General features: G+C 36.2%; 1 protein-coding gene across 1 annotated transcript in view; it reads left to right on the forward strand.

The window, feature by feature from the left end:
- Nucleotides 1-1,207: 1,207 nt before the first annotated feature.
- LOC109047599 (inactive tyrosine-protein kinase 7-like) overlaps nucleotides 1,208-13,081 on the forward strand; it is a 36,755-nt gene continuing 24,881 nt past the window's right edge. The window contains exon 1 of the mRNA XM_042748849.1: nucleotides 1,208-1,687. Coding sequence (XP_042604783.1) covers nucleotides 1,606-1,687 — 82 coding nt within the window. The 5' untranslated portion in view covers nucleotides 1,208-1,605. The remainder of the gene's footprint in view (nucleotides 1,688-13,081) is intronic.

Genomic DNA, 13,081 nt, shown 5'->3' on the forward strand with positions numbered 1-13,081 from the left:
ATCTATGGTAAACCGTATTAGCCGGATCAGCCTTGGCAACCACATCTGACAAACACTCCCATGCGTGAAGCTGCAGAACCGGGAGCGCCTGTTTTCAATCTCCACACAATCCCAAAGGTGACACCAAAAGTGCAAACTTAGCTTATTCTCTCACGTAATGATCTAGCAAACTAACTCCCATGGTGCTCTGCCTAAAAAACCTGCTCGTTAGTGCTTGTTTGGTACCAGCAGACTGGGACCAGCATAGCCGTGATGGAAGAAATGCAGCTTATCAACTAGTTCCATCATTCTGTTTCAGGAGATATCTTCATGCACTAAGACCGCTTATCTGAGCAGCGAGGAAACAAGTCAGCTGCATGAGTTTTGGACACAGCCTTCATGTAAACATGCAGAAAAAAGGGAGGCTAAATATTGAGCAAGTAGATCTCTATTCATGTGTTTCCATGCTCTCGTTTTATTTATATGACAGCAGTGTTGCCAACTCATTTTCAGGGGAAGTTGCTAAAGGAAGGTTGATTTGTTGTTAAAAGCTGCTAAACGACATTGTGACATCATTACGTAACCACGACGCAAAATTGTCACTACATTTGATAAATAAATTTTAAAAACATCTAATTTTGTCGCTAGGTGCTTTTGGAAGAAAAAGTTGCTATGGTAGTCTGAAAAGTTGCTACATTTAGACAAAATTGCTAAGTTGGCAGCACTGGTTGATGCACAAAGGAAATAGGTTATAAAGATTATATAAAACTAGAAATGAACTAAGCATGCAAAACTAAGCATGAAAAAAAAATCATGTTTTATTTATTTATTATTATTATCTGTTGTGGTGGCTCTGTATGTTGTCACTTTGAGAAAAATCTGAGAAAAAAATATTTGTAAAATGTACCAAACATAAAGTTGAAAACAATGCCGTATGAACCATTCATGTTAAATATTGTCTGAAACATCCACTGAGAGGATTGGGAATTTGAGTCTGGAAAAATATGGAATTTTGACATTTTGAAACTGTGTAGTAACGCTGTGATGGCCATATATGGTAAAACACCTTTTCAGTAGCCAGGTGGTTAATAAAGACAGTTTTAAGTAATAAAATTACAATGAACTACAGTACAATACCACTGATTCCGAGTACACGTGTGCAGCAAACCAATGTCTCTTTCCAACAGAGGGCAGTCGTGCTGAAGAACCAATGTCTTTCTTTTGAGCAACTGTGTTACTTCTGCGGCTGTTTTAAATAACGCTGAATATAATGTTAATACATTGAGTCGCTTGAACTGAGTGAAAGTAGGATGGTCTCCGCTCCCCTTCCTGTGTCCCGGTAGAGCCCACCCACCCGAGAGAGAAACACGACTCCTGCGCTCACACAGACCTCAAACACACGCTCAGAGGGGCTCTTTGTCTCCATTTCGAGGAGATTTCTGCTGGATTCAGCATGGAGCGCCTGACACCTCCAGCCAACCCCACAGCTCCACACTAACGAGCACGCGCTCCCGGAGGACGCGCTTTGAGCGTTTATACGACAAAACCACAAGTGCAATAGATATCTGTACATACATGAACTTTTGAGCCTTTCATTTATACCCGTCGCTGTTATCGACTTCAACCATGGGTTTATGGGCGAGGAGGCACGAGCGCAAACTCACAAACGCCGAGAGTGTTTTCCTAGCGTTCACACTGATCGCCGAAGGTAAGAACGCATCTAATGTGTTACACAGTAACGTTACATGTATGTAGTTTTGCATGGCTAGGAAACTTCACATTCACTTCTCTTCCGAATGCATGAATAGTTTAGACACAGATGCGCGTGAAACTATCAGCCAAGGCGAAGTTTAATTCGAATCTGGATTTTTTGGAGTTTGATGCGAGTTTACACAAACTTTTCAAGTCATTGTGTTAGCAGATGCAAAGCTTAGAGGGAAAAAATGTTCCAGTGTGTTACCACTGAACTAAAGGATACTCGTGTTTTTTTTTTTATATGAATGAATCAATCCACACCCCTTTTCCAGAAACCCAAGTACAGTAAGGGCTGAGGAGGCCTGTAAAATAACACTGGCATAACAGTCTGTAAGAGGAGAACCAGGTCTGTCTTTTTTATCTGTACTAGATAGCAGTGCATACTTGTAGTCGGCTAAGTGAACTTCATGAGGCACATCTATCATTTAGGCAAAACACGAGCTGAATATCAATTGCATCAACTTCGACTCCTTGAATATTAATTAGGTCAAGTCAAGTACAGGTTTATTCAAATATCCACAGCTATGCAGCATGTAATTGAAATTCCAGAGAGAGAGAGAAATAAAAGAGATATGCTGAGTAAATGAAAAGTATGAGTCTTGGTGTATTTATATGTAGAATAATGTTTTACTTGACTTAGCATGGGTTCCTCGGCGACCTCCTCCAGGAGGAACAGTCCCATCTGTGTGGCCTTTAATGAGATATGCGTGGCCTGCGCTGGAGCTTACCTTGAGGGAGTTTTGGGGAGGTGTGGGATGTTAGACACGAAGCTTCTCTTTTGAGGACCGTAAAAAGTGGTACATGATGTTCTGTGGAGTGACCCATGAGCTGAAAGAGTTTTCTGTTTGTGTCTCCTGATTAATTGAGCTCATGAAATGTGGCCACGGGAGTGTTCGTGTCTTTCGTGAAGAAAAAAAAAAAAAGACAATGAGGATATGGTTACGTGTTTTTTTTTTTTTTCTGGAGTTTCTAGATCCTACTGGATTTGTTGTTGATTTTAGATTTTTAGAGTTTAACTTGCATACTTGCTGCTTGCTCAGAACTACAGTTGTAAAAATCTCTTTTTGATGTCCTATAGGGACATTTATGTATTTGGGAATTTTATTAGTTCAACTCGAACTATGCTTTCTAAAAGGTCTACTGATTATTTTTTGCGTAATTTTGGAATTCAGTCAAAAGATCCATTAGGATTCTTCGATTAAACACTCTTAAAACTACAAGTTCCAAATAGGGGTTGATGCCATAGAAGAACCATTTCTGCTTCCTCAAAGAACCTTTACATGAGCATTTCATTTTAATAGTCTAAAGAATCTGTTTTCACTATAAAGAACCTTTTGTGGTTCCACGGTTGTTAAAGGTTCTAAATGGAACCATGGATTCCAATAAAGAACCTTCATTTTTTAAGAGTGAAACAGAAATTCCGATAGCAGTTTTTGACTGATAGAGATAGCTTTGGTCATCGTTGGAGGGAGGGACAGCCTCGGGGCCCATTAAAGAGCCTGCAGCATTTGCATGAAGACTTTAAAGACAAAAGGGTGGAGGGTAGAGACATTTCGCAGGTACTTGAGGGCACTGCTTGATCTCGGGATGAAGGGGACCCATCTCCTGTCTTTCATATGCTAATCACAGACAGTCTGGGAAGAGATATCCCCCGCTATGCAGCGTGAAGGTGTGACTCTGTGACTATCAGGACTATTTGTTTATTCAGTTATGTTTTAGTTGTATCTCAGTTGCTGTGTTGTACTGGAATCTATTTGATTGAATCTTTTTTCCATAAAATATTTGAAATTTTAGTTTTTGTAGTCGTGATCATATTATCATAATCATTTACTTCATGGTCTTTTTAAACGTCACTCCAACAAGAGAAAAGGGAAAACAATGTCTCATAAATTATGAATGAGAGGATTTGAAACCTAGTATTGTAATTTTGTCTGACTAGTCCAGAAGTTTTTGACAGAATCAAGCACAGATCTTTAAGCAAAATGATCTTTATTTGAAAATATTCATAAGATTCTAGTTGTTCTGTAATTTACAGTAGTTCTGGCTCCGTTTGGTAGCCTTTTACCGATACTTACATTAATATTTAAGGCATTTCATAGTCACTTATTATAACGTTGTTTGTTTGTACTTCGTTTCCATTTGCTATAAATGTAGTATTTTGAAGAGTAAACTACTAAAATGATCAGTAGAGCTCAAAATAAACATGCCCTTGCCATATTTCAACACAAAAACAAAAGAGAAAAGAAATTATATTTTGAAAAAAAAAAAGCCAAATTTTGAGGAACATTACAACTTTTGTTTTACAATTAAGAAACTTGTCAAGACAATGTTCCCTTAAATTTGTTATAATCAATAAATTTAAATATAAAACATAATATTAAAAATTCAAATTTTGAGGAACATTACAACTTTTGTTTTTTTTTTTTTTTTTACAATACAGTACATTAGAAAATTTGTTATAATCAAATAAATTTAAATATAAAACATAATATTAAAATTCTACCATTATGTATGATTAATTATTTTATAGTATTTTTATTTTTTTTTTTTTTATTGTTTTTTTTCTTTATGTCATATTTATTAATTTTATTTATTTTTAATTTTTATTTATTTTTTACGTGGAAATAGACATTGTTTTCATGGGACAAAACCATGTGTTTTTTTTAAAGAATGATTATTGTTATCTTCTTCAAGTCCACATCAGGCCAAGATGAATCTGCCGCCTGTCGTCACTTAGCGAATTTGTTTTGTGTTTTTGGAGAGCTATTTTGTTTGATCAAGTAAAAGAGAAGAGCTGAGCTCCACAGGAGACGCGTTGATGGAGACAACAGCTGCTTTTCGGCCGCTGACACTCCTGAGACGCAGCGCTGCCTGTTAGACCATCACAGTATAGCATCTCAAGGCATGCTTTGAATGCAAAATGGTACTATTGTTGAGATCACACGGGTCTTCAGGAAGTTCGCACTCGTTTAAGAGGTGAAGCCTTTTGTGATGTTGCTCATTGTCCTTTGTTTGTAAGTTACTGTGAGGGGGTGAAAAGACACAAGGAGTTATATTTGTTTGCTGTTTAAGCATGTGCACTTATTTCCACATTTATAGAATAATAGTAAAACCATCAACACTATGAAATATCTCCGTTTTTGGACAGAAGTGCTCCCTGCATCACCTTGAATAAACTCAGTGGAGGCCATGTAAAGCATGTCTCAACTGGTTTGGGTCTGATTAAACTTCTCCATATTCCCAGTGTTTGGCGTCTGGCCACATTGAATCGGGGGGGGCAGCTGACAGCGTGCCTGTTTGATCTCTCTCTTAATTAACTTCTGTAACGACAGCCTCTGAGATGCCTTAAAGTCGCTCTCTCTGCTGCCACTCTGAGTTAACATTTACACTACAACGATGTAGTCAAAAACGGAAAAGTTTTTGTGTTTTTAAAAAGTTTCACGTATACACGACTACGTTTTCAAAACGATTCCCGTTTACACATCCGGCCAAAAACACTGTATTACATATGCCAGGCCAGTAGTTGGCGCTGTCACCTTGTTAGTAAACAGAACCTGTAGGGAAGTGACGATCATATGATGCGTCTCTGCTGTTGGTTGTAATATTGGTGAAGTAAATCCACACTTCGCTGAAGAAGCGTTAGCAAACTCTTAAACAGCAACAACAGTACCATGTACTCAGCCATTGTTGTGTATGTTTGTTCGCACTTGCCTTTGAAATTGATACGTACGGCGCATATCTACATACCTAACATGTACTACGCATGTGCATAACGTCACCGTTTTCAAAGATTCCTGTATTGGGTGTTTACACGGAAACGATAACGGTGCCGTTTTCAAAAATTTGCTTTTTCAGTCCCCAAAACGTCGTTGTTGTGTAAACGAACAGACAAAACATATAAAAAGTTTCCAATTTTTGGCAAAAAACGTTGTCGCGTAACCACTAACACTGCAAAATACATAAGTTGTAAATTAAACACAGAGTGTTGGAGTATGTTTTACTAGGATATACCAGTTTTATACTTTAAATTGTCATGTTTAATTCAATGTGTTATTTGCCATTTCTTTGCAGTTGTGAAATTTGCTACCAATTTATAAGTGAAAATTGTTTCCACACGACATTTTTGTGGGTTTAAAATAGCAAATCTGGAGTTTGTGTTTTGTTTGAGCTGTGAAGTTTTAAATGTTAATCACATTTGAGGTATTTAGACTGTTTTTAGTCAAATAGGCTTTTAATTGCTATGTTTTGTTTTTTCTCAATGCAAATGTCCCTTTATTGTGGGGTTGCACATATTATGCAAATTTTACTATGTTGACTGGTTTGACATGCCAAAAGTTAAAAAATTGGAAAAACAATTGGAAAAAAAGAAAATTAAAAATAACTTTTCAAGCTCATTAAACATCTATTGTAAGTGGGTTAAACCCAAAATAGTGGGATAGTTCAACTAAAAATGACAGTTTTGTCCATCCGTTCACCCGAAACCCAATCACGTTGCAGAAGCAGCTGTCTCCTCTACTGTAAACCATTCGAGTCACGGGTTTTGCCAAGTCTTAGCCAGGATTCTCCAATGGTTTTCACAAGCTGTTCTTCAAAACCGTAATTCCATCATCAGGGAAATTTGTTTGACCAAATGCAATTATCTGCTCGTGATGCGTATGGCATATGTGAAAGTTTCCGTAAACTATATACGTAATCCCCTTAAAGTTAAACAAATAAAACTGGTTTTCCTGATCCACAACATATTCATTGCAAGTGTTCTGTGAGTTTGGGTTGGTTTTTGGGTGAAAACGGTCATATTTCATGGCAAGATGTAAAAAAAAAAAAAAGAAAATACACTGCCTGTATTTGCACCCATTACGTTTTTTGCATTATTACAAATCCATGACAATTAATACAATTTCATACTTTTTTTTTTTTTTTTTTTTTTTTTTTTTTTTTTTTTTTTTAAATCTTTGACAATTAATACAATTTCATACCAGGACAGTTAAACAGGTTTTCATGCGGTAATGCAAAAACATGGTAGCACTTTACATTAAAATTCTATATTAGTTAACATTAATGTGTTATCAAACATTAACTAACAATGAAAAATACATTTGTTACAGTATTTATACAGTTTTGTTAACATTAGTTGATAAAAACAGAACTGCTCATTAAATAATATCAACAGACACAACTTAATAATGTATTAGTAAATCTTGAAAATAAGATAAAAAGATAAAGATAAAAAAAAGTAATCTGATTACATCCATTACGTAACGCATTACAAGTTACATAATTAGGTTACTTTTCAAAAAAGTAACTGTAAAGCCTCCCATGTTGAGGCTTTACAGTTGCCAAAAAAAATTAACTTTTAGGATTTTTGTTATTAAAAAACAAATAAGCAAGCCCAGTCCTGGTGACAAAAACGCAACGCAAAAGTAACGTAATGCATTACTTTGTTACTTTTATGGAAAGTAATGCATTACATTACTTTTGTACTTTTATATAATACACACAAAATGTTTTTTTTTTTAATGCTTACGTCAGGTTTTTAGGCCAGAAGTTAAACTGAGGGGTTTGAGTGTGTGTGAAGTTGACTGGTGAATTCTGGCGAGCTCTTGGGAGCGCGAGTGGTTCTTGTTAGTTTTGATAGGAGAATGAGAGTGATTACAAGAAGTGCATGTGCTTTACGTTACATTGGCTGGCCCTTCCCCCATTCTGTATTTAGCTGCATTCCCCTCCTTCACCACAATGCCGCCCAGATGATATTTAATGAGAAAAATGTGTGCATATTCCTCAGATGGTACCATGTGCTGCTTTCTTCCCTCTGATGCACAAATCTTCGAATCATTAATAAACGGGACTTCGGCCTCATTTAGTTCATGTTTAATCCAGAAGTTCGTGTTTAGTTTGACATTCCGCAGGGAAAAGGTTTTGTTTCATCCAAACAATAGCTCTGGAGGTTTGGTTTATTTCACTGTTTGGCTGTTTGTTGTATTGTGTCTCGTGTGTTAAACAAGCTCTGTTTGTGTTAGGGCTCCATGGCGTCTCCTGAAACGCTCGTCAGACGCCCCTGTTGTTTAGAGTTCGAGGGCATCGCTGCAAGTGTGTGAAGCTCTCCTCATGTTCCTGTAATCTCAGAGAATGACTAATTGTATCACATTCCCCTTCTCTTACTGTAAACACGTGGAGGGTCACAGGAGGCTGTGGGACGTCCTGAAGAGATTGCATTGTGCTGTGACCCCCCAGGACGGGATGCATTCCCTGAACGAGTGCTTAGTCATGAACTTGGACTCCAATTAAACACATATGCTCTTCCTTCTCATTTTGTGCATTTGGTTTATTGATGAAGACAAGTTTATATGTTTCTAATGCTGGTCAAGGATTTTGTTTTTCACAAAATATTTTAGCCTTTCTGACACTAAAAATGTAAAAGGCTGTTTTTTTTGCAACTTCTACATGTAAATGGCCTACATTATGATTGGCTAACCTCTTAACAGACTATATGCATGCTTTTTGTAAGGCCTAAATGACACTGCCTCATCATTTTATCTATGTCTGTGGATGTATTCAAGGATACATTACAAATGCAGTTTATATGCACAATGACTTTAATCCTCCTCTTCTGTGATGGCTGTTTTTAGTTTCTAAAGTCAAATCCATTTTGGTATTGTTTTGAGGGGAGTAAAGTCAAAAATGTAGAGTGCGATATAACTATAAATTAAATTTCTAAAAAGAAAAAAAAACTTGGCATGAAATTAAACCTGTATTAGTATATGAGTGAAAAATTAAAATAACTGTTTTATAGTTTATTAATATTTGAAAGTGAAAAAAAAGGAAAGAAATGTGTGCCAAATCAAAGTTCTAACCTAACATGTAGAAACATGAAATATTATATCCTGCAGATCTTTATGACTGTGTGTCAAGGTCAATAAGTGATTGTAATATAAAAATAATGAAAGTTGTTATTTTATATGTAAGTTGATGTTATATTGTATACGTTGTAAAATGTCATGTTTTGTGACTCCCCAATAACATAATGTTATCTATGATAAATAATTCATGACATTTGTAAAACTAATTAACGAAATAAATACTTAAAATAACATTTTAATATTTTAAAATATATTTTAAAGGCAAATAATTATGATCTGTGCACATTTAGGATATAAAGAAATTGTTAATGCTTTTTTATTGGTTACATCACACATTTTTAGAGTCCTTTACATGTAAAACTTTCTTGGAAATGGTCGTTTTTACCCCCCCCCCACCACACCACCCATCATTGCTCATGTAAACACAGAGAAGCCGTGCTTTTCTTCTGCATGCGAAGCCATTGGCCCTGCTAATGATGTAAGGTGTTGGGTTTCCACAAGTGTGGAGGCTCAGTTTGACCTTTCAGACCTCCCGGTGAATAGCAGTGAATGGAGCACAATACAAACTGTGTCACGGCTTTCACCCTCCAGACGCTGTCACTGACATCATAATGAAGAGAGCCTCATTAAAACTAATTCTGGACAGTTCTTCACATTTGTAGATAGCTTGGCGCACTCTTTTAATAATAAGTATTTTAACAACTCTCATGAATAGTTGAAAGAAGTTGTCCATCAAAACATTCTTTTTTTTTTTTTTTTTTTTTTTTTGGTAAATTAAGATTTTAATTCAAAAGATATGAAAATTCACAGATGTAAGTAAAGATTATGGTCATTGACCTGGCCTGCGTTTCCCAAAAGCATCGTAGACCCATTAAAACCAATGGAGCTACTATCAACTTAGGCTTGCGATGCTTTTGGGAAACGCAGCCCTGTTATGAGAAAAGTTTCCTCACTCTAAACTTATTTGTTTGACTTGAAATTGCCTCTTAATATAGTTTGTCCAGCAATTACCGTAAATAATAGCACATAAACAAATTCCTGCCGCGACACTCCCTCAATACCAAATTGGCACGATGGGCACTAATGCCCTGTAATGTAATTCCTCTCTGGCGTCTGGCAGCTCCACCAGCTCAGATGGGATTTTCAGTGGTCTCTTCAGGCTGATTCATTAACCCCACCCAGTCCTTCAGCCATCCGCCTCCATCGTGTTGCACTTCACGATCCTGCAGTGGCACCTGTTCAGCCGTGTCCGAGCACAATATACCACAAACAGCTGCAAAAACAGCTTCCTTCCTGCATGAAATGAGGCTCCCACCTCCTCAATAGATGATGGAGCACCTTGCAAATCTCTGTGTTTTGGAGTCAAAGGCCTGGAGGGGGTAGACGGGATGTTTAAGGGCTAACAGGCATCCATATCTAGTTTCCCTCTGGGAGAGAATCCACTAAACGCCAAATTCCAGTTATGTCTAAAGTTAGATGTTTTTGATGACTACTAAAACGTGCCTTTTTTACCAAGTAGAAACTGCTGTTCTGTGACCATTGATAGTAATATATACGTATAAACGTAATAAATTCTTTCTTGAGTATTGATGGTTCTGATATGGCCTGTTCAAACCAAGGACAATAACTATAAAGATAACGATAAAAACAACAATATTAGCGTCCACATCAGCGAACGATATCGTCTGTTTATTGTAAGTGCATGTTCATCTGCCGCTTTTAATTCTCGAGCTCGTTATAACAGGATTGATTCTGATTGGCTGTCAGTGTTTGTATCGTTCGTCAGCTGGGAAAAATTGTTCTGAAAGTGATTCCAACGATATTGTTTCTCTGTGGATTTATCGTTATAGTTGTGGTGTAGACTTGTGCTGTTTTTTAATATTGAGAAAGATTTTTAGAACTATTTCATTATCGTTATCTTTATAGTTATCGTGCTTGGTGTGAACAGGCCTATAGAGTACTTTTTATTTGTTTATTAGCTGTTATAGGGCCATTATTCGAGGTATAACAACTATCGGCTTGTGGTAGTCCAAATCTGACCACATAAATAGATGGTTATGAATTTGACGTGAGAGTGTGTTGAAAGTAGAGCTGCACGATTAATCAGCAAAAGATTGCGATCAGCTTTTGAAAGTAACTGGCAGTTCAGTTAACCTCTGTGTTGATTATATTGTTTCGCCACTAGGTGGTGACAAGTGACTCTTAAAAAAAACATGTCATTGAATCATTCATTCAAGAGATTCATTCAAAAAACGTTGAATCATTCGTTAATGAAACAAGTGGAGTATTTATGAGTGAGTCATTGAATCATTCATTCAGACCTTTAATTCATTCAAACATTTTTAAATAGACTGCAGCAAATTAACGTTTTGTCACCGCTCTAGTAAATTACATGCTATTTTGTTTAGTTCAGAATTGTGCGAGAATGGTGATCTCTATTTGAAACAAAATCGTGCAACTCTAGTTGATGGCATTTTACCTTTAGGTGAATTGGTTGCGAATTTATTGATTTATTGATGGTTTATTATTTATTATTTATTGTCATTCATACAATCGGTTTACACCCCTCTGAGGTTTAAGTTTAGGGGTGAGGTGGCCCTTTATTATTAACTCAATCATATCATACAAATTCATATGAAGTTACCAACTCGTAAAATAGTTGTTTTCTCTTGGGATTGGGTTGGATAGTACACACACAATGTTTTCTTTTACTCAAATTTTACTTAGTTAAAAATTAAATTTGAGTAAATATGAATATAAAATATAAAATAAATATTTTCATATTGCTATCACTAAATTATTTCATCAGTCTTATTGTGGCCATTGGCCATCGTGATTTCTTTTGGCATCAGCCATTGACAAACTTATTGCTCAATTGCATTTAATTTTATCTTACATCTAAAGGTGTAGAGACATTTTATCAAATTTCACCAAACTAATTTCACATTGGAAGTAACTTCAGTCAGTAATTTTGCCTGGCGGCAAAATATGTCCCCAGGCAGATTTGGCAAATGGTTTAACTTGGTCATGCAAATGCTCTGCATAGTCTTCTATAGCTGTGCCTACAATGAAAACTCGTTGGTCCAAAATCCTGCTTTGTATAAAATGTAAAATATGGTTTAATTCACTGTAATGCATCTGATAATATTTTTGCTTTAGTGTCAGCAAAAAAAGTAATTGAAAAGTCTAATACATTATCTCATAAAGTCCATTTCCTGCCCCTGTTATTTTGCGTGGGTCGATCCTCAGCACTCAGGTTTCCACGTGGGCCGGTCTCATGGTCTCAGATCAGATTAACAACCCAATCAAACAGCTTGTGTTTTAAGAGGACAGGTGGAGTTCATCAGTAGTCTCTTCATGCGTCCCTGCTCCCCATCACTCCTCTGCTTTACGGTCTCAACATCTGTGGGTGGCACAGTGTGTGGGGCAAGTCTACAGTTACAGTACAGTCTGAGTCCAACACCCCAGTGGGCTTTGTTTCATATGTAGAGCTAATGAATCAAGGGCTCTTTCAAACTCATCCTCCCTAGCATACCGGCTGTTACACCAAGTACACAGAGCTGGGTAGGAACTGATTACAAGTAATCTGGATTACGTAGTCAGATTACAAAAATCAGGTTCTAGTAATTAGAGTATATTACATTTTATAATGCTCATAATCAGATTACAGTTACTTTTTATGTATTACATGATTACATATTATTCACACAGTGGCAGTAAATCATTCAGAATTATTTTATCTCTTTTAAATTTCACTCTCTAAAAATCCAATTGTTTATCACACCATTTAGCTTCAACTATATTCACAATACAGAATGGTTATGTAAATACATCTGGAAACCATCCTTCTGAAGAAGCACCTCTCAAGCAAGTAGACCATTTATGAAACAAATATTTGTTCAAACACTGACATGGTGGTAAAAGTAGTTATTTTTTTTTTTTTTTAGTTTTTTTTAGTTTTTTTTGATGTTGTTATTTTATTAAGCCCAGTGTGGGAAGCCCTGGTGTAATGTAATGTTTAATGCAATTTGATGTCGATATATATAAAAAAAATGGAATACATTTTTTCTCTTTGATTTTTTTAAATATAAGTATGGTATGCGTAATGGTAATTTTAAAACAAGTTTGATAAAAAGTCATCACAAGTTTGATAAAAGTAGTCAGAATACATTACCTAAATTGATTAATTTCGATTACGTTACTAAATACAGTTTCCATCACGTAATCTGTAATCAGTAATGGGCTACAATTTGTAAATAATCTACCCAGTGTTAAAACACAGAATTGGAGCCAGATTTACTAACAACTTGCGCCAGAGCAAACGTCTTTTGGCGTTAAAATAGTACTGTCAGGAGGTTTTACTAAAGACGCACAATGACGAATTAGCACTGAAAAGGCGTGGACATGGTTATTTTGCGCTAACACATTGTTGAATATACATTTGTAGGAGTTTCCATTTCAGATGCAAAATTTATGGAGGAGAGTATTCA

This window comes from Cyprinus carpio, chromosome B22 (assembly GCF_018340385.1).
Source record: "Cyprinus carpio isolate SPL01 chromosome B22, ASM1834038v1, whole genome shotgun sequence".
Taxonomy (NCBI): domain Eukaryota; kingdom Metazoa; phylum Chordata; class Actinopteri; order Cypriniformes; family Cyprinidae; genus Cyprinus; species Cyprinus carpio.